Source organism: Magnolia sinica, chromosome 18 (assembly GCF_029962835.1).
Source record: "Magnolia sinica isolate HGM2019 chromosome 18, MsV1, whole genome shotgun sequence".
Lineage (NCBI taxonomy): Eukaryota > Viridiplantae > Streptophyta > Magnoliopsida > Magnoliales > Magnoliaceae > Magnolia > Magnolia sinica.
Window position 1 is genome coordinate 29,887,843 of NC_080590.1, and position 23,484 is coordinate 29,911,326.

The 23,484-nt window shown below is 42.1% G+C and overlaps 1 protein-coding gene across 1 annotated transcript in view; it reads left to right on the top strand.

Annotated features, from left to right (window-relative positions):
• LOC131233486 (uncharacterized) overlaps nucleotides 1-21,721 on the top strand; it is a 30,777-nt gene extending 9,056 nt beyond the window's left edge. Inside the window, exons 5-6 of the mRNA XM_058230206.1 lie at nucleotides 10,784-11,025; nucleotides 21,328-21,721. Coding sequence (XP_058086189.1) covers nucleotides 10,784-11,025; nucleotides 21,328-21,651 — 566 coding nt within the window. The 3' untranslated portion in view covers nucleotides 21,652-21,721. The remainder of the gene's footprint in view (nucleotides 1-10,783; nucleotides 11,026-21,327) is intronic.
• The last annotated feature ends 1,763 nt before the right edge of the window (nucleotides 21,722-23,484 follow it).

Sequence of the window (23,484 nt, forward strand, 5' to 3'; positions counted from 1 at the left end):
TAAGAATTTAAACTTTACAGGTACAAGGCTCAAAAGGAAATACATAAGGTAAGAAAGGAAGAGAAAAGTCTGCAAATGGTCCTCAGCATGCTCCAATTCAATGCTCCACCGCTACTGCACTGACCTAGGATCACCTGCATGCATTAATCGTGCATAAGCTTATAGAAAGCTTAGAGGGCGGTGTAAGGTGTGTGACAATGGTGCTCAGAAGAAATATGAGGATGCAGAGGAAAACATGAATGCTACTAGCCCAACGAGGCTAAGCCATGAATGCAGTAAGCCGTACCAAGGCTTTGCAATGCAATACATGAGTACTAGATGCCATACCGAGGTGATGCAACAGAAGGCTTATATAGCCGATGCAATGCAATGTGAAGTAATGCCAGTCCTCATATCCAATCCACATATCAAGTACAGTTCCAGCATAAGGAATCCACCGGGGTCAAGTACACTGCAGGATGACTGCTGCTCTGCAAGACCCGCATAGTCAAACGAGCGTAGGAGACCTCACTACCCGCCTGTGGATAGCCAATCACCAGTGAGGCTTGACGGTAGCGGACCCATTCACGAGCTGGTCAAACTCAGCCTAGCTGTTGCCCTCTCTCAGGCGGATAAGGCCACACCTCATCCTAACCGACCACGTTGCAGTGAGAGACGCGGCCTCAAGGTATAAGGGCACTCGTGCGCTCATGTTTTCCACCCGGTCTCGGCGTTGAGGCGTCCCCTTAATACAGTGGAAGTTTAGGGGCTTTCACTCAGGGATATCCTATGCACCACAAATGTTCAAGAATCATTTCCGGTGTCCACACATGGCCATCCATGATATATCTGTGGAAGCTACGGCCCTGATGAAGCAAGGGCGAATATCTACATGCTATGCAATGCCAGATGCATGAATCACACAATCATTCATGCATCAATCCCAAGCATCCATCGTGCTCAAGAGGGTAAACTCCATCCCTCGGGGAGATACCAACATGTCCTATACAATGGCACAACCATGGCCAATCATATCTTAACCAAGCATGCATATGATGCGTATGAGAGTGGGCCATGAAGATGAATAGGGGTGCCAATGAGGTGAAGATGAACTCTCTACCTAACCATGAAGGGTCTAGTTAACCAATTCTCATAAGGAATATATAACTTCTAGTGGGGGGCCATATACCTGGGGTAGCCCACGAGACTTAAGCATACAAGCTACTGGCCTAAATAATATAGAGATGGGCCTAGCAAGAGACTAAGGTGGGCATTCAACCACACTTAGATACAATGGGCCTAGAGGGGTCCAAATGGGGACATTCAACCACCATTGCCCCAAGGCATCCATCCACAACCACAAGGCCCAAAGCCCACATCCAATCCATGTACATGACAACATGGGCCAAAGGAAGGGAGTCAAGGCCCAAAGGCCAAGTTCCAATGGCCATCAAATCCATACATTTAGTTGGATTGAATGGGCAGCCCATGAGCACAAAAATATGGCCTAAAAATAAGTCTAAGTTGGGCGAAATGGGCCCCACTACATCAGCCCAATAACTAGCAATTTAAGTGGGTATTCAATGGCCCAAATTCACCTTTTTCCTCAGCCCATAAGTCCAATAAATGGTGGAAGGTTAGCCCAACACATGGTTGGCCAAGGTGGGACATTCTAGCCCAATCTGGGCTTACTAGAAAGTCCCAAAATCTGGTATGAGTTTGGGTCCCATAATGGTCATAAATGGTGGCCCAAAACATGCACCAATTGAGCCCAAAATATTCTAAAGAACAGGTGAGCAACAAGTACCCAAAACCCCTCAATGTGGTGGGCCCCCAATTCCAATAAAAATTCAGCCATACAGTGTATATTTAAATGGCCATGGCTGGACTTTCAGTCCACCTAATTTCCTGGCCTACTGAGGCCCAAAAACTTGCCAAAATGAGTGGGAATTTATTTCCAAAAGGGCTAGCACTTCTTATAGGGGGCCCCACCAGATGGAGGAGGGGATTTGTCACCCAAAACCAAGTGGGCCTGCTGTTGGAATGCAGGCCCAGCAGCACCCCCAAGCATGGGCGTCCCAAGGGTGGGACGGCCCAAGGCCATGGACAGCCTGGCCCCACACGTCCAAGGTGGGCCCCACATGGGACGTCCACTCAGGGTGGACCCATCCTCCACGTGGGCCACCCAAATGGGGAAGGACAGTGTGGATGACAAAAATACATCATGGTGGGCCTGGCCAAGGACGGCCAGCCCATGGTGGACGTCCATCATGGACGGCTGGTCTAGCTAGTTGGCCCCACCACCATGGCGTCAGTGGTCCTCTGAAATATTACAAAGTGGGCCCCACAAACATGCACAAAAGCCCCAATGGGCTGGGCCCAATAAGTTCCACAATTACAAAGAAGGCAGAAAGGTAGCAACAAAATTCTGCAATATACATGTTGCTGTCCTGATTTTGGGCACTCCAATGGGGTGGGTCCAGGCCCTCTAAAATTCTTGAAATTGAGGGCCAAGGTCCCTCATCATGTATACAACAAGGTGGGACCCAGAAAGGTGGCCCACCATCGGAGAAAATATTTTTAAATTAAGGTTTTATGGGACAATGTTGCTGGACTGCACAGTAGAAATTTCTGGTAGTCCACCATGTTGGCCCACCCTTTTGGAGGCTTAAATGGGGTCAGTTGGGGCTGAAATTTTGCATGCTTATAGATAGGTGGGATATACACCTTCAAGAATCATATATTACATGGTACCAATCTCCCCATCAAATGCCCAAAAATCAGGCCCCAAGATGGCCCAAAAATCTGTCCAGACAGTTCTGGACAGCAACATATATCTTAAATAAATAAATTATAAACATTATTTAAAAGGGGATTTAATCCCAGAAAATCATGGTGTGGTCCACCCAAGTGGGCCCCACAAACATCTAAACCATCTCATCATCCAAAACTCCTTTGCATGTGCCCCATTTAGGTGGAATTTGAGGCCACACGTCCAAGGGATGGACTGCCATGGGCGTCCTCCCTCCATGGATGGTTTGGACTTTGTTGGTCCACAAGGTGGGCCACACACTCATGATCAGAAACAATAATCAAGAAAGAAGGAAGAAAACGGCCACAAGAGAAGGGTCTCCGCCTCATTGAGGCCCTTCCCTTCATCACACAAGCAACACTATCCACTATTACATGATACATACAAAATCTACATGATCAAAGGCTATTAACTTGGGATCTATGGTGGACAGATCCAATCTCCACCAAGGATCAAAGGGTCTAGATGACCCAAGGATCCATGATTTAAGGAAGGAAAGAGCATGAAGGGATCCATGGAGAATGGTCCCTTGCATGCACATGCATGCAATGTAGGATAGGCTACAAGCCATATCTATGGAGTTTCGGGCCCACCATCATCACTTGATGGGTCCCACAAGCTCCATCAAAGGAAGAAGAATGAAGAACAAGAAATGATGAAAGGAAATATGAAATTTAGACATACAAGCACACCCATCTATGGATAAAGCTTGAAAGTTACACCACCATGATCTAGAAGCTCTAAGGATCATGAATCTAAGGTTGAGATTGGTTGAAGAAGGGTGGATTAGGAGGTGTTTGGGAGATGAGAGGGCTAGAAAGGGAGGGGAGGTGGGACAGTTTGGGGAGTTGCTAGGGAGAGTGAAAAGAGAGAAATGAGAGGGAAAAAGAGAATTTTTGGGAGTTGTAGAGAAGCAATCATCTCTCTTTCCTAGATAAGAGAAAAGTCATCATTGACCTATGGTGATACAAACAATGTTGTTAAGGTCTAGGCTTTTTAGAAAATCCAAGCCTAGGCATGACATCATCACTATATGGGAAAACGTGCAAGGCCATGGTGGGGGTCCACCAATCACACATCAATGATCCAAATTGAATGTTGCCCATAACTCATGATGTACACGTCGGATTCACGCACGGGACGCGATGTTGGAACCGCGACGCCGATACGTACAAAATGGCATAGGTTTCGGGTTGATCCGAGTCGGGTCTATGTGACCGAACTTGAGGATGACCGCAAACACTATCTGTAGGTCGCAGGTCTCCGGAATTCGATCGGTAGGACCGCGTGACCTAAAGAAACAGTGTGCACACTTGGGTTAGGGTCTTATAGCTCTCCCCACTAACAAAGAAATTTTATTCTCGAAATTTACCAAATCCAGGACAATGAGAATGCAGAAACACCATCATCATATATAACAATCATCAATAGAGAGGGCAATGCATACGATCATATACTCAATCAAGCATCAAATAAATGGGGATAACGCTTTCTAATCTCTGCTACGCGTTCCCAAGATGTCTCAACCTCCGAATGGTGACTCTACTGCACCTTCACCAGGGGAATGCCCTTGGTCCTGAGAATCTGCTCATTCCTATTAAGAATACGAATCGGCTGCTCGATATAGGAAGCATCCTCATGGAACTCAATGGGCTGCCAATCAATCATTGGAATGATGTCCGACCCACACTTCCTCAACATAGATACATGGAACACATCGTGGATCACGAACAACTCTGAAGGTAAGGCAAGCTTATAGGCCACAGTGCCCACACGCTCGGTAATCTCGAAAGGTCCAATGAATCTCAGGGCAAGCTTGCCACTTCTTTAGGTCACGCGGTCCTACTAGTCAAATTTTGACTACCCGCGACCTACGGATAGTATTTGTGGTCATCCTCAAGTTCGGTCACGTAGACCCGACTCAGATCAACCTGAAACCTATGCCATCTTGTCTGTATCGGCGCTGTGGTTCCAACGCCGTGTCTCGTGCGTGAATCCGACGTGTACATCATGAGTTATGGGCAACGTTCGATTTGGACCATTGATGTGTGATTGGTGGATCCCACCATGGCCTTGCACGTTTTCCCATATACTGATGATGCCATGCCTAGGCTTGGATTTTCTAGAAAGCCTAGACCCTAGCAACATTGTTTGTATCACCATAGGACAATGATGACTTTTCTCTTATCTAGGAGAGTGATGATTGCTTTTCTACAACTCCCAAAAACCCTCTTTTTCCCTTTCATTTCTCTTTTCATTCTCTCCCTAACAACTCCCTAAACCGTCCCACATCCCCTCCATTTCCAGTTCTCTCATCTCCCAAACACCTCCTATTCCACCCTTCTTCAACTAATCTCAACTTTAGATTCATGATCTTTGAAGCTTCTAGATCATGGTGGTGTAACTTTCAAGCTTGATCCATAGGTGGGTGTGCTTGTATGTCTAAATTTCAGATTTCCTTTCGTCCATTCTTGTTCTTCATTCTTCTTCCTTTGATGGAGCTTGTGGGACCCATCAAGTGATGATGGTGGCCCCAGCCTATCCTACATTGCATGCATGTGCATGCAAGGGACCATTCTCCATGGATCCCTTCATGCTCTTTCCTTCCTTAGATCAGGGATCCTTGGGTCATCTAGACCCTTGATCCTTGGTGGAGGATCCCAAGTTAATAGCCTTTGACCATGTAGATTTTGTATGTATCATGTAATTCATGTAATAGTGGATAATGTTGCTTGTGTGATGAAGGGAAGGGCCTCAATGAGGCGGAGACCCTTCTCTTGTGGCCGTTTTCTTCCTTCTTTCTTGATTATTGTTTCTGATCATGAGTGTGTGGCCCACCTTGTGGACCAACAAAGTCCAAATCGTCCATGGAGGGAGGATGCCCATGATAGTCCATCCCTTGGACGTGTGGCCTCAAATCCCACCTAAATGGGGCACATGCAAAGGAGTTTTGGATGATGGGATGGTTTGGATGTTTGTGGGGGCCCACTTGGGTGGACCACACCATGATTTTCTGGGATTAAATCCCCTTTTAAATAATGTTTATAATTTATTTATTTAAGATATATGTTGCTGTTCAGAACTGTCTGGACAGATTTTTGGGCCTGATTTTTGGGCATTTGATGGGGAGATTGGTACCATGTAATATATGATTCTTGAAGGTGTATATCCCACATATAAGCATGCCAAATTTTAGCCCCAACTGACCCCATTTGAGCCTCCAAAAGGGTAGGCCAACATGGTGGACTACTAAAAATTTCTGCCGTGCAGTCCGGCAACATTGTCCGATAAAACCTTAATTTAAAAATATTTTCTTTGATGGTGGGCCACCTTTCTAGGTCCCACCTTGTTGTATACATGATGAGGGACCTTGGCCCTCAATTTCAAGAATTTTAGAGGCCCTGGACCCACCCCATTGGAGTGCCCAAAATCAGGACAGCAACATGTATGTTGCAGAATTTTGTTTCTACCTTATTATATTCTTTGTAATTGTGGAACTTATTGGGCCCAGCCCATTAGGGCTTTTGTGCATGTTTGTGGGGCCTACTTTGTAATGTTTCAGAGGGCCATTGAGGCCATGGTGGTGGGGCCAACTAGCTGGACCAGCCGTCTATGATGGATGTCCAGCTGGTGGATTTTCACCATGGGCTGGCCGTCCTTGGCCATGCCCACCATGATGTATGTTTTTCATCCACGTCGTCCTTCCCCATTTGGGTGGCCCACGTGGAGGATGGGTCCACCTTGAGTGGACGTCCCATGTGGGGCCCACCTTGGACGTATGGAGCCCACCTTTAATGTATGTGGCCAGGCCGTCCATGGCCTTGGGCCGTCCCACCCTTGGGATGCCCATGCTTGGGGGTGCTGCTGAGCCTGCATTCCAGCAGCAAGCCCACTTGGTTTTGGGTGACAAATCCCCTCCTCCATCTGGTGGGACCTCCTATAACAAGTGCTAGCCCTTTTGGAAATAAATTCCCACTCATTTTGGCAAGTTTTTGGGCCTCAGTAGGCCCAGGAAATTAGGTGGACTGAAAGTCCAGCCATGGTCATTTAAATATACACTGTATGGCTGAATTTTTATTGGAATTGGGGGCCCACCACATTGAGGGGTTTTGGGTACTTGTTGCTCACTTATTCTTTAGAATATTTTGGGCTCAATTGGTGCATGTTTTGGGCCACCATTTATGACCATCGTGTGACCCAAATTCATACAAGATTTTGGGACTTTCTAGTAGGCCTAGATTGGGCTGGAATGTCCCACCTTGGCCAACCATGTGTTGGGTTGACCTTCCACCATTTGCTGGACTTATGGGTTGAAGAAAAAGGTGAATTTGGGCCCTTGAATACCCACTTAAATTGCTAGTTATTGGGCTAATGTAGTGGGGCCCATTTCGCCCAACTTAGACTTATTTTTGGGCCATGTTTTTGTGCTCATGGGCTGCCCATTTAGTCCAACTAAATGTATGGATTTGATGGCCATTGGAACTTGGGCCTTGGGCCTTGACTCCCTTCCTTTGGCCCATGTTATTATGTACATGGATTGGATGTGTGCCTTGGGCTTTGTAGCTTATGGTTGTGGTTGGATGCCTTGGGGCAATGGTGGTTGAATGTCCCCATTTGGACCCCTCTAGGCCCATTGTATCTAAGTGTGGTTGAATGCCCACCTTAGTCTCTTGCTAGGCCCATCTCTATATTATTTAGGCCAGTAGCTTGTATGCTTAGTCTCGTGGGCTACCCCAGGTAAATGGGCCCCCACTAGAAGTTATATATTTCTGATGAGAATTGGTTAAGTACCTAGACCCTTCATGGTTAGGTAGAGAGTTCATCTTCACCTCATTGGCACCCATATTCATCTTCATGGCCCACCCCCATACGCATCATATGCATGCTGATGGGGACATCACGCGTACACGCGCACTCACATACGCCAGAAGGAGGGCCTCATCGTCGATCTGGATCGATGATGACGTCCAGGGAGGGCCTCCTAGTTAGAAGACGGAGTTTTGGTTTAAGAGAGTGGGCCCGATAGCCAAGAAAAGCCTATCATGGGATCTCATGATGGTGGCCCACTGGTCGGATTGATTTCATATTTTGGGTTTTGCTTATTTATGTTATTTAGAACATCGTGAATGCTTTAAATTTCTTTGATTGGTTTTTATTTTAGCTTACTTCATCGCCAAGTAAGAGGTTGTGCACATGGTGCGAGTTTTGGGGTATAGGGTTTTCCTTATAAATAGGCACCCCTTGTAGTTCTTTTGATTCATTGAAGATTAATAAAAATTCCGTGTTTTCCTAGTCGCTGAGTTGTGAAGCCTAATTGGGTGCGAAGCATTCCCTTCTTCAAAGGGTTAACTAACATGGTGTGAAGCCACATCTATTCCGATTCACCTCCATCCATCGCCATCTCTATTACCCGTCTTATACCATCCACCCTTCTCATATCTCATAATCATCTGCGCTACAAATCTATCCCTTATTGCATCAAATTTCCTCTCTTTAACAGATTTGCAGAATCTAGCCTTGCACGAGGGCTGAAACTTCGACGGAGCACCACGCCCAGGCCGTAGCTCAGATTGACATGAAATTTGGGAGTTTTGAAGCCCACGCCTGGCCGACCAACCCCAAGGAGACGATTTTTGGGTACGTGGGCCCCACACACATGCGGCCGATCACCAGTGCACGTGCGTTAGGTCCCACTCGTGGTCCGCACGTGACAGCTGTCTTCTGGTTCAGGGTTCCCTCTCTTTTACTCTCTCATATTTGTTTTTCATAAACTCTAAGATGGTCCAAAATCCCCAAATTGTATCCCTATTCTCACCCTAGGATTCCCTGAATTGAAATTGGTAAATCTCTTGGATTAGGGGCTGATTACTATGCGTGTGTGGATGATTATTTCTTATCTTTGAGCATCGTTTGGTTCATAAATTTTATTGATCCAGCCCTATCATGTGTAGGCCTGGACCCGCATAGATTCCCCTTGTTGAGTGCTTGACGTTATGTGGGATGTGGAATTTTGTGTGATTGTCTCTGAACTAGTGTGATCTAAAGCCTGAAAATCTTGCACATCATATTTGAATTTCATGTCCTGCATCACATGCTTGGTTGAGGTATGATTGGCCATGGTTGTGCCATTGTGTAGGACATGTTGATATCTTCCCGAGGGATGAAGTTTACCCTCTTGAGCACGATGGATGCTTGGGATTGATGCATGGATGATTGTGTGATTCATGCATCTGGCATTGCATAACATGTGGATATTCGCCCTTACTTCATCAAGGTCGTAGCCTCCACAGATATATCATGGATGGCCGTGTGTGAACACCGAAAATGATTCTTGAGCATTTGTGGTGCATAGGATATCCCTAGGTGAAAGCCCCTAAACTTCCACGGTACCGAGGCGACGCCTCAACGCCGAGACCGCGTGGAAAACATGAGCGCACGAGTGCCCTTATACCTTGAGGCCGCGTCTCCCACTGCAATGTGGTCGGTTGGGATGGGGTGTGGCCTTACCCGCCTGAGAGAGAGGGCAACAGCTAGGCTGAGTTTGACCAGCTCGTGAATGGGTCCGCTACCGTCGAGCCTCGCTGGTGATTGGCTTTCCAAAGGTGGGTAGTGAGGTCTCCTACGCTCGTTTGACTGTGCGGGTCTTGCAGAGCGGCAGTCATCCTGCAGTGTACTTCCCCGGTGGATTCCTTATGATGGAACTGTACTTGATATGTGGATTGGATATGAGGACTGACATTACTTCACATTGCATTGCATCGACTATATAAGCCTTTTGTTGCATCGCCTCGGTATGGCGTCCAGTACTCATGTATTGCATTGTAAAGCCTTGGTATGGCTTACTGCATTCGTAGCTTAGCCTCGGTGTGGCTAGTAGCATTCATGTTTCCCTCTGCATCTTCCTATTTCTTCTGAGCACCATTGTCACACACCTTACACCGCCCTCTAAGCTTTCTATAAGCTTATGCACGATCGATGCGTGTAGGTGATCCTAGGTCGGCGCAATAGCGGTGGAGTATTGGATTGGAGCGTGCTGAGGATCCTTTGCAGACTTTTCTCTTCCTTTCTTACCTTATGTATTTCCTTTTGAGCCTTGTACCTGTAAAGTTTAAATTCTTAGTGGATTTTGCAGTGTGTTCCTTGTTTATTTTATGAGATTTACTTGCTGTGATCTTGGGTATGCTCAATTGGATTGGAATTGTGATATGAAAATCCTCCTTGTAGGATCCGAGGATCGGAACCTGTGCTAGGAGCCGAGAATGAGGTGCTACAGAGGCTGTTGCGGTCGGAATCGGCTATCGGATTCCTTGCGAGTCTGGGGCGTGACACCATGTGTCATGTGTGATAATGTGACACATGTACCATGATCCATCTTCAGCACACGTCACCTTCCTTCTTTGGGTAGAACTTTTATGAATTTTCCTTCTTCTTCTTCCTTTTTTTTCCAAACAACAGATTTGGAAATGAAGAAAATTTGTTCAAGAAAATTTTGTTGAAAAACAATCGGGGAAAACAACTTGTCATTTTTCACTGTTTCTGGAAATAGCGTTTCGCAAAAACACCAGTTTCCTCAATTCTTTCCACAAATCCAATGGGATAACACTTTCTCATAGACCATTGAAATTGTCACGTCTGATTCTTAAAACCTGTTTCTTTCTTTCCTAAAACCGTTGGGTGCAATCATAAAAATTTCCTTATGTTATTCCATCTGTTTTGGATAATTATTGCATACCACTTGATGTTTAGATGAAAACCTTTTGGCTTCATTAACTTTAGTGCATGGTTACATTTCCCCCCTTTGTATTTCCTTATGCAAACTGTCATGTTTAGATGCTCTGACAGAGGTTTTGATGCTCCAACCATCACTTTGAAAATATTTGAAGTGAATGTTTTGTTAGATTCATATAGTATCGATGCATCAGCATAGAAAAAGCATACGAAATGTAATGATATTTCAAGATTCATCCTCTAAGGGGATTGAGACTTTGGCAGATGGTGCATTGGATAAGGAATCTCAGCCTTCAAACAAGCTTCCTGTGTTACAGACTGCTACAGCTCTTGCAATATCCCTTGCTATCTGCATGGTTTCCACTTACCTCACAAAATTATTACGAGTTCAAGGAGGAAGCCTTCCATGCATTACAGCAACTGTAGTAATTTTGGCAACCATGTTTCCAAAACAATTTAACTACCTTGCACCTACGGGAGAGGCGATTGCTTTGATTCTAATGCAGGTAACTTTATTTCTTACTGAAAGATCTCCCATATATGTAATTTACATACTGTTATATTGGTGGCTTGTGACATTTTCTTCTTCTGAAATGCTAGCAATGTAAAATCTTGCTAGGCACCTCCTGAAAACTGTTTCATTCCCATATGCTTATTAGTGCCGGAGGCAAAAGTTCAAATACATATAATTTGCATTGTTTAGGAAAACCCAAATCATAATGCAAGCATTTTTAAAAAACCTTTTTCACTGCTGTTTTGGGATCTATTCTTAAACCTAAAATCTCAAGGAATGCTTAATTTGTCAACTATGAAGGAACCATAGAGTAGTTGATGCCTAATACCCCACAGATAGTTCAAATTATATTGGAACAATGATCAATTTTCGCTCTAATGGTTTGTAGGGGAATCCTACATTCTCTGATCCATTCAACACATGCAATTTCTTTTCTGTCGATAGACCCAATAATTCTCACTTGAATTCCTTTTGCATTTTCCACTTTTCAGTTAATTCAGTAGCATTTTTATTTTATTTATTTATTTATTTTTTTTACTTTAGATTCATAATGTCTTTCAAGTAAGAGAGAAACATCCATTTACTCATGGAAACCTGTAATATGTTCTCTTGGAGACCTGGTTCATGAATTATAGTCATCAAACAGTACGAGCTGCAAGGTAAATTGGTCAAAGTTTCATGATTACTTTATCCCACACAAATTGTTTACCTGTAGCTATTCAATATCTTATGGAAAAAAATAAATCGATTACATCAGAGCGTTTTTGCTGTCGAATCCACTTTGGATTTGATAAATGCATTGCTTGTAAGTACATCTTCGTGTATGCTCCATACATCTGCTCATTGCTAATTGGGATTGTGGAGCAGGCACTAATATTGCAGATTGATGCATTTCAGTTCAAAGACCCAAAGTGGCAAAGACTTGGGTATAAATAGCGCTTGGTGCAGTTATTGAACTTTAAATCATTTTTGTTGCTCCATATTTTAAGAACCATATGAATAATGAGTATTTAAGTCAACAAATTTTTATCTTCCATTTCAACTCATTTCTATAATCTTTTGGTTGCCTTGATAGGTGCAGTTGCTATGGTTTGTCAGTAATAAACACTTGGAATTAGAAATCCAAAATCAAATAAAATAAGTAGGGCAAAGCAAGCTTGCCTGCAAAGTAACTGGTCTTAGGTCTTGGGGATGGGTTGTATTTCCGCAGGCCCAATCAAGTCCACAACACCAAACAGTGAGTGGCAATGCAAACACGAATGAATAAAGAAAGGTTGGCTGTCTGAACAAGAACTTTCTGTCTGAACAAGAACTTTTTCCTAACGATTAACTCATTCTCTTCTCCGCAACTTCTACCTGAGTTATCTAAAAACAGTTTGGATATCTGGTTCGTGACGCCTTGGAGGCATTTTTCTTCTTACCATTCATACATTTTTATACTATTAAACTTATATAGTGAAAAATGTTAATCCTTAGGTCAAAGAAGACCTATCTCTTTGCAGCTTGAAGTGCAAGGTTTTGGATGCTAGGATGAGGATATGAGACTGGTGAGCATTGCTGATAGGGCATAGGCTTTTTATTTGCTACATGTTCCATGAGAATTGAGCTCCTAGGAAGGTAGCAATCTAGCATGGACTTTTGAATCATTGAAAACATTTCTTATAATATTTACCATTGATATCAGAGATCGACTCGGTGTCAGATAGGCAAGAAAAGTCCATTCAAGAAGCACCTCTTATTCGATCAATGTGTCACCATTGTCTATCGTGACTTCGCCTGCACCTTGAAGGGTGCCAGGTACTGCTTGGCTTGTTCTGATGTAGGCATGGACGGTCACTTGTCCATGACCTCACTCTCATCTTGCACTACTCCAAACAGCTCCAGGAACGACTTAGTACAATTCAAAGCAGCTTGTAGGGTCTAAGGATTGTCTAGGTCAAAATAGCAGTCAACTATGACTTCTCTCAAGGTCTGAGTTCACAACTGGCACTTTGAGTAGTCTTCTGAATTGTGTGTATTTGGTAGCATACAGTTATTTTGTTCCCCAGTTTGCTGCCTATCAAGGTCAGCCAAGTTCTGGGGCCCTCCGGTCCGCTTCCTCCCTCCCCAGCCTATGGCTATCTGCCTCAGCAAATAGTAGACTACATTTTCCAGGCCGGTTTTTGCCTGTCAGATAGCCCGGATACTCGCATCTGGCCGTTCACCCCTAATGGCGCGTTCTCGGTCAGAACTGCATGGAACCTTTGCAGATTGAGCATGCCGCGTAGAGATTGGTCTAGGTGGGTATGGCATGCAAATTTGCCCCCTAGAATCTCCCTATTTGTCTGGAGACTTTTACACAAGGCTATCCCGGTAGATGAAGAGATCCAAAGGCGCGGTGTGACTTTAGCTTCCAAATGTGATTGCTGTACTTCTACCCCATCCAGATGCCACTCGGTAGAGTCCCTGCAGCACATTTTCATCAGTAGCCCCTTAGCTGCGGCGTGTTGGGTGCATTTTGGCGGAATTTTCGGAATTTTGTGTAACACAGATTCTTCGGTCGAAGTAATGCTGGCCGCCTGGTGAACTCCTCGCCCGTGAATCTCAGCTCCTCCCCTCTGATAAAAATCGCCCCCTGCATCATTTTATGGGAGGTCTGGAAATCTCGAAATTCTACCAGATTCGATGGGAAAAAGATCCAAGTTGTGGAGATCCTGGTTAAAGTGAAATGCTGGCTCTCCTCTCTTGCTAATCATTCTCCAAAACTTCTTCACCCTCCTCCAAACAGATCTTCGGCGGCCGAGCTGGGGATTGCAGCCAATATGCATTTCAGGTACCCTCGTACTCTCGTCAGGTGGGATATACCTCATCTGGGCTGGGTCAAGGTTATGTTGATGGGTCGGCTAGAGGCAATCTGGGCCCATCTGGCGGAGGCGGCATCTACAGAGGAGACAAGGGAGAGTTCATCTTTGCTTTCTCATCTGGTTACGGGACAGCCTCCAACGTCTACGCTGAGCTGCGTGCGATTCACAACAGTCTCTATTATTGCTCCACTATAGGCCTTCCGTGTATAGAGGTAGAATCAGATTCCAGGCTCGTGGTAGATTTTTTGCAAGGGTATGCCACTCCTAGCTGGAAATGGGCCTATTGGGTGGCCAGAATCCAGAGACTCAGCGTTCAAGGTCAGGTCAAAATTTCCCATATTTTTAGAGAGGGGAATGGACCTGCAGATGGTATGGCGCGTTTGGGCAGCGAGACTCAGGCCTCTTCTCTGGTTAGGCAGTTCTCTCTTCTCCCTCGCCTCGTTAGAGGTAGCCTTTTCCTAGATAAAGTGGGTCTGGGGGTGATTCGGGTCGGCCCAGTCAGGGAATTCCAGCTTTCAGTGAAATCCCTTGAGAGTTAGGCCCCTTCATTTCGGCCTTGTTCTAATTAGTCGTTCGTCCTTATGTCATTGTCTTTTAGATAGGTTCCTTTCAGGTCCTTTTTTCCTGAAGCAGCCCTAATGTCAATCTTCATGTAAATTCTGCCTACTGATGAATGAAAAGGTCTTTTGATTTTTTTATATATATATATATATATATATATATATATATATATATAAAAGAAGTTATTTTGTTCCCCAAGTTACAATTTCGGGAACTAATGATAGGTTATTGTGTTTCTGTTACAAACCTTGTTTGTTAAGCTATGTTGTCACCCAAGCCACAGCCTTGATTTCCACCTCAATTCCTATTGCAACCCCAGATTTTCCATCTTTCTACTTCAGCAATCAGCTCAGTATATATCATTGTTAGCGATCACAAATATGGCTCTTCAACCTTGCATATATACTGGGTTTCTTAATGAGTGGACTCATGCCAGCAAGAGCTGATTGTTTGGGGGGTCGAAATCAGCCAACAAGACAGTCACATCATCAAGGAGACAGGAAGCGCTGGAAGAAAACCCCAAATAGGTCAGGTTGTCATTGCAGGGGTGATGTAGGATGGATAGGAAAGAAGAAAGGAGAAGAATGGATTTTTGCATGCATCACACATTTTAAAATCGTTGATTTTTTATTTTTTTTTTCTCCCTCTACTAGAGAATGCTTTCTCCCTAAACTCACACCTTTCTTTGTTCCAATCTTCATTGCCATAGCACCTACAAAGACACATAGATGTAAAAACTCAATTACTCTAAATTAAGAAAACCCATATCAAAATTATTAATAAAGCTCTCGTGGGAAATGGGTTTGGAGATTTGGAATGGAGGCGGACAGTTTGTGGCACCAGATCATAGCTGCGAAATATGGTGTTTCAACTGAAGGGCGGTGGACTAAAGCTTCCACTATGTATAGAGCTTCCTGGCTGTGGAAAGGTATGACAAGGATGGCACCATTAGTTTTTGATAAAGTGCATTTCTCCCTTGGGGATGGCTCGAGAATTAGATTTTGGCTGGGCTTTTTGTGTACCTCCCCTTCACTTGTTGAATCCTTTCCATCCCTTTTTGCAGTTGCTCGGGACCCAAATATTTTGGTTAGTAAATGTTTTGTTGAGGATCATGGAGGACATTTTTGTCTTCCACCCTTCCATAGAAACTGTTCAGATTCCAAAGCCCAAGACTTTACTCTTCTCTGTCTTCGTCTGTAAGTTTTTATGTCGTCCCCAAATCAGGACGATTTCTTGTGGTGGTCGGTAGTGAGCTCAGGAGTGTTTTCCGTCCAGTCCCTTTATAGATCTTTGGTGGCCCCTGCTGCTTCAGGTGCATTATCTCACACGGGCCTGTTGTGCTCTTACGGAGTCCCCCCAAAAGTAGCGGCATTTGGATGGCTGGTCGGTTGGAATAGAATTTTGACAATAGACAATGTGAGGAAGCGAGGCTTTTTTCTCCTGAATGTGTCTTCTATGCCTTGGGACCGAGGAGTAAGTGGATCATCTGTTTATTCACTGCCCTTTCATCTCCGATATTTGGTGGAGTGTCCCGCGATTGGTTGGAGTGCAATGGGCCATGCCTTATTCTGTCAATCACCTTTTTTGTTGCTAGCATGCAAGGAGCCATTGGAAAGAGAAAATGACGTGTCGTTCTTCTAGAAGTCTTATGGGCAGTGTGGGCAGACAGAAATATTCGTTGTTTCAGGAATATTAGTGTTTCGAAGGCTGCTTCTTTTTTTTTTTTTTCCCAGGGTTTTAGTTATGTTTAGGGATTGGGCCCCTTGGATTGTTTCTTGGGCTCATCTGCCAACTTGGGGGCTGGTAGTTTTTTTCCCTTCTTCTTTCTTCATTCTGTTTTTTGGCCCTGTTCTTTTAATAAAATTCTCATCTTAAAAAAAAAAATCCAAATGCTACAAATATGTGGACATAAATCTCTTCCTTTTATTTTATTCTTCTTAGTAAGATCCCACAAGAGAATAATATATCCTATTAAAGATCCTCCAAATATTAATATATCTTATTAAAGATCTTCTAAAACACAAAAATCTCAAAATAGAAACCATTAATGGCATAATATTCCTTTAAAGATCCTTTAAAATTTTACCAAATAGAGAGTTCAAAGAATCAAGCTAGAGCCATAAAAGGATCCCTACCTCTTGAAACCTCTTAACACAATTCAACATGTGGGACCTATGGGACAAGCTATAGGACCTACAACTTGAGCTTTTGGGGCTCACATTTTCATTTGCATGCTAGTGGTGGTAGTTCATGCCTGCATTAAGTGGTCACAACAACAAGATGTCATTGTGTTGAGGGTCAAGCAACATTGTTTATGGTTTGCAGAAAGCAAGTGATGTCTGCCCACGCTGATGCTCTAAGATGTGTGATGATTTCTATGGGACTTTGATGAGGACATTTGAGCACCATAGCAAAGGAGGAGGGATGAGCTAGTCTCCTTGTGGCTAGACGAACATTACATGGGGCTCACTTGGCCCAATTCACATTCCTAGCCACGTTAAAGACCACACGTGCATGTTCGTGCATCTTTGAAGACCCTACATTGGGAAGATGTATGTGGGCTACATATAGGAGCTTGATAGATACATCGGACCATTGGATCGGGTGGACACGGTGATTGGACCATTGAATCATCATCATTGGACATCCTGATCATAGACAGCCATGGGTCACGAAATAATTTAGTTGTTTAGATTGTTTACATGCTTCGTTATTTTTGGTATAGCTTATATTTGTGTTGAAATTAAGGAGTTAGGAACAACATTTAATTTATTTAGCGTCTTTCATTCTCCATTCAACAGAGGTGTGAGGCTTCCATCTATCATCTTCCTTGTCGCTTCCTTTCTATTTTAAAAAAAAGAAGGTATTTTTCCAAAAAACTTCATCTCTCTTCTTCCCTTTCTAACCAAAATCATCCAAATTATCTTTTTTCTTCAACTTTTCATCATCAAACTTCAACCATAACCGAAATCAACCATTGAGGACGCCAAAACCCTAGCCAACGACCCATATGTGTGACCATACAACCACATGTGCGAGCCCTTAGACTGGCCGTACGAATGACCCCTCAATACCTTGATTTCCCTTGCTTCCCCTATCAAAACCCTTTGATTCCCCATTCCTAACTCTACCTATAAACCCTAACCCTAACCCTAGATTCTCTAATTCCCTAATTTTCCCAAATTCTCAAACCCTAAATCTTTAATTTCCTTAATTAACCCAAAATCCCTAACTTCCCTTCATCCAAAAACCCAAGTCACATCTACCAATACCCAATGTTCGTGTTGTCGACGATTTGTCGATATTATCGCCAATAATATCGGTGTCGCTGCACTGGCAACACCAAAACCCTAAGTTTTCGTTTCTCTACAGAATATCAGCGAAAACCCATTTTTCGGCGATAAAAATGGGTTTTTGCCGAGAATATCGGCGTGGTGTGGCTGAAATAAAGAAAAAAAAAAACTTCAATTTCACGATTTTCGTACCTGATTGGAACTCGGAAGAACAAAATCCCTTTGGCCTCGATCGACAGCCCTGTTAGGTAAGAAAAACCTACAAATTTCCCCATTTTTTTCGATTGGAATATCGATGTTGCAATTTCCCTTTGATTTGGGTCTGATTTAGGGTTTTGAAACCCTCGGTCAAAAACCCCTCGGCGAGAAATCCTCTCGCTCTGATATTTTTGCGTTTAAAATAAAATAAAATTAAAAAAAAAAACTTCGAGCCTCAGAAGTAGAAGCGGTTGCGTATCGAGGGAAGCGGAATGGCTGGTATACCTCACACTAGCCATGTAGCTGCTGTAGGTACATGTCGTGCGAAGACGGGCACTGACACTCCTCGAGTTTCGAGTTGTACGAACAGTTCAAAGGAGATCAAAGTTACATGGGCCCCACAATGATGTATTTATTATATCTACACCGTTCATCTATTTTTAGATATCATTTTAGAGCATTATGCAAAAGATGAATCATTTCCAAAGATCATCTGTACCACACCATAAATAGCAGCGTAGATAATGATTTTCACCGTTAAACAATTTTTAGAGCCCACCGTAACGTTTATTTTACATCCAATCTATTCATAAGGTCACAAATACCTGAATGAGGAGGAAAAACAAATTTCTTGTTCCAAAACTTCTGTGACCCCAAAAAAGGGTTTCAATGGTAGACGTTCAATCCCCCACTAGTTTTTGCTGTGTGGTCTACTTGATAGTTAGATCTGTCTTATTTTTTGTCCCAAGCCTTAAGACAATCTCGCCAAATGGATGGACGGTTTGGATATAACACATATATCATGGTGGGCCCACGGAGCATTGACCAGTAGCCACCACTTTACTGGCAGCGTCAGTACAATCTGCATCCCCACGAATTGCCAAGGTAAGCGGATTGGGTACAGCCTCGGCGACACCTAGCTATGGGGCCCACCGTAATGTATGATTTTTATCCACGCTGTCCATCCATTTTGAAAAATCATTTTATGTGATGAGCCCAAAAATGGGACAGATTGAATGCCCACGTGAACCCCACCATAGGAAACAGTGGGCACCGATTGCCCAGTGCCCAAAACCTCTTGGGGGCCACAAAAGTTTTGGATCAAGGTCATGTGTATGTTTTTCTCATGGTGTAGTCCACCTGAGATTTGGATCTACTTCATTATTGGGCGTGCACTCAAATGAGTTGGCAAAAAGGATGGACCATGTAGATATGCAACGCATACATTGAGGTGGGCCCATGGTCAGGGTCCCACCCACATCCCTATCCTTGAAAAATTTGCTAGGGTCCACTGTATTGTTTTGTTGACCCTTCAAACCGTCAATGAGGTGTCATAAACTCAGAGGAACCTTTAAAAAAAAAAAACACAAAAAAAACAAACAAACAAACAAATTTCAGTTTGAACCAAAACTTATGTGGCCCACCATAAGTTTTCAATGGTCAATCAACATTGTTTCCTATGGTATGGTCCACATAAGATTGGGATCAACTTCATTTGTGGGATTATGCATTAAAATGATCTAGAAAAATAGATGGACGGACATGGATATACAACACATTAAAATGGGCTCTATTAAATGAAAACTTATTATGTAAATCATTCTTTTTTGTAATTTTTTTATTCCTAAATATGCAAATATGTGTATTTAGGCATGTCCTAGAGTTTCACTGAAAAATTCCACTATTTTCTCCATGTTTCCCCCACGTTTTCGTGCATTTCTGGTTATCAGCGATATTATCGGCGATAACGATATAATGTCTTTATCTCCAGCTAGCGAAACTTGTAGTGATACCAACAACTCGAACACTGCCAATAGCTAAATCTATCAACCCCTTCACCAATTCACCCAAATTAGCCCTAATATCATCTTTTCCTGAAATTCTTTAAAAAAAAAAAAAAATCTTAATTCCAAAATCCTCAATTCCCACGAATCCTAATTTTTCAAATTTCAAATTTTTTTCCTTCCTAACCATTATCATAGAACCTACAAGTCAGTCCCTTGAGTGTGGAACGTGCTTATGCTAAATTGGAAGTTTTATCATTCTATCTGGCCTAGTTTTAATTGATTTATCTGATTTCTTAGCATGCGGTCATGTGATTTAGGTTAAATCAGATTTTATTTTCTATTGTTTACTCGCAATTACGTGGTGGGTTAGCATCTTTTGTTAATTGAATTACTTTATGTACTCTTTCATAATCTCCACGTTGCATGCTAGTATTAAATGATGTCCTACATTAGACTTGTTTTTGTGTAAAGACTCAAAATTAGGAAATTCTCCTCTCCTTTTATTTATAATATTTTGAAAATAAGAAAATTAATGGTAGCCTAGGGTCTCTACCAATCATCTAGAATATACCCATTCACTCTAACGCTCCCCCTCAACCTAGTGCCTATATATCATGGATGTCCAGCTTGGACATTATAAAAGACAATCAAACTGCGGAAACTGCTTTGGCAAACACATTAACCAATTGGCCCTTGGAGGATAGATTCGGGGTATGATGACACCTTAATCTTCTTTTTAAGAAAAACACAGCTTATAAAATATAAAAAATAAACATGCTTGAAATAATTGTAAAGAGAAGAGTAAGAGAGAGAGGCGTAAGAAAGAATGAGTGAGAGAATTAGTAGTGAAAATGGAGGGGAAGTGAGTGCCTATTTATAGACAAAAGTGCACCAAACTGAAAAAATAAAAATAAAAAATAAAAAAAATTGACTGTTGGGAAATATGCAATTGCATATGCAGTATGCGATTGCATATTAAAGTATGCCATGGCATACTTGCCAGATCGCATATGCCATAATGGCATATATCCACGGTATGCGCATATGCGATTGCATTTGACAATAATGGTTTGCTTGAATGAGGAATTATATTATACAAGGCCCATGTCTTTGCAAGGTATATAGAGGTTCTTGATGCTGGAAACTGGGGCCATTTTTCAGTAATCCAGACCACTGTTCCATTGTTTCCCACTTCCGTCGAACTATGCCTAAAAAATCTCCTTGATTGGACACAATCTTAACCTTTCGACAGCCTACAGACCGATCGTTAGAGAAACATACAACAACAGCCACATTCAGCTGAAAAGGTCCTTATATTGGTCCCTAGGAACTTCCAATCTAGGAGATTTTTGGGGGATGCTCCTTTCATGTAGGGACTCAGCAGGCCAATGGTCCACATTAGAACCATGGGCAGCTACTGTGCAAAGATGTGGCCACACATCATTTAATCCATCTTGCTTGATTACTTTTTAGAAGAATAATAGAGGGACTGATTTTCTGATCCCACTGACTTTTGATCTCTTAGCTGTTCCACTTTTCTTTGTTTTTGATACATAAAGAGGTGTCCTCTGCTAACCCCATTTGTTGGGCTTGTGGGACATACCAAAAACAGGTCTTCTTTGCAGTGGTGGGTGCGAATGGGAGCATATGGAATGTCATCAACACAGCGCCTGGTATCTTCATGTTCTCTTTGGTCCAAATAACGGTCCATCTAGCTGTGATCCTTGGAGTCGGAAAACTACTCCGCTTTGATCAGAAGCTGCTGCTGGTAGCCTCAAACGCCAATGTTGGAGGCCCCACAACAGCATGTGGAATGGCCACAGCCAAAGGCTGGGGTTCTTTGGTAGTTCCGGGGATTCTCGCAGGCATATTTGGTATTGCTATTGCTACTTTTCTTGGTATCGGGTTTGGAGTGATGGTACTTAAAAATATGTAACTATTTGTAAGATATGTTATTGCAATACTCTTGTTTATTCAAAGAAATTGTCTCTAGTTTTCTAGTTTAAGCTGTTTGTGAAACTTTTGTGTGGGTGTTTTTATGTGAATTTGATCTCTTGTTACAAACATAGGTAAATTTTGGAGCATGGCCCATTGATGGTGGTCTCCACTGATTGCTTGCCTCCAAGTGAAGAGGTTTGTAAGTAGTATCCCGTGAATACAGGGTCGATCCCACAGGGAGATGAATTGTGAGAAGGAAAAAAATCAAATGCAAAACAAACTAAGTAATAAAAATTAATCTGATGATTTGATTTTTGGATTTTTGAATGGATGTAATTCAACTGAATAAAATAACACCCAAGCTTCAAAGTTCCACACATAGGTTAATGTTCCAAAATCATGATGACTTGGATAACACAACTAGGATCTGAGCACTATGGTCAGCCTAATCGGAAAATAAAATAGTTTAAATATTTTAAAAAATGATATGAAAGATTAGAAAATGATGGATTTGGACCATTGACATATATTCTCAAGTGCCAGTGATTTTAAGTATTCAATATCTATAAGATAATGAATATCAAAGAAATATAACAGGTTGAGAACATTTCCTATCTAGGAAATCTGATTGATATAGGGTAAGCCTATCCATCAATGTGGATCTCATATGATGGAAACATATGGATCTCACAAGAGGATAAAAAACAAAACCTAAATAATAGATAACATGCATACACCATTCTTCTTATCATTAAAACAATCAATCATCATAACTTAAAGAAATATTAAACTCATGTGCTTCCCTTCAAGCTTAGGCTAGAGGGAACTTAGAAAAACATAATTAAATTATAGAAATAAAAAGCAATAAGAAATAAAGAAAAAATTGCAAATAGAAAAGATCTAAAAAAAACAACTTACAAAGCTTTAATAAAATTAAATTTTTTTTTAAAAATCCTAAATTTTGCTTTGGGATGCCTTGAATAATGTTTAGGAATGCCTTAGGAAGCCCCATTTATAAGTAGGGAACTCCAATTTTCGTATAAAGTTGAAAAACCCTAGAAACCGTCTAAAATATACGTATTTTTTTAAAATAGACTTCTTACTGCATAATTCGTTTAAAACAGACTTTCTGCTGCGTAGTTTTTCAAAATAAACTTTACAGCATTAGAATATACTTTTTCAGGACGATTTCAGGATTCTTCACTTTAAATCTTCGATTCTCTTCATTCATCACTTGGTTTTCTTGAATCTTTAACATGTGAATTCTTCAATCTTGGTCTCCTAAGATTCATCCCCTGCCTTGGTGATTTTTTAGCATCAAATTCTTACTTTTTAACTATTTTACTTTTCACAAGTTGAATTCACCTTGTAACGCATACATGAGTAAAATAAAATCTTAAGATGATTTATGTTCATAAAACCAAGATATAAATGAAAAAATTAATATTTGAGTCTTAACACACTTCAACCATTTTGCTAACAGTAAAAATACAGTGAGTAAAATAAAATACAAAGATTAAAATTAATTTTCAAAATAAAATTAAAATGAAAATTCTAACTACACCACTTCGTAGGTAAAATCTCGATTGCAATATTTGAGATCTGCAACACAGCCTTCAAACCCTAGGTTTCTTGCTAGTTATACCGTCGAGCTTAAAATAAGTTACAGAAACATAAAACATGAAAAATACTACAAAACATAGAAATTTATACAATAATGACTTCATTCATATATGAATTCCAAAACAAAACTATAATACTTAACCTAAGTTTGAAGTTAGTTAGAATCTCGATTTCTTAATACATTTGAATTCAGAGACCTAATTAAAAT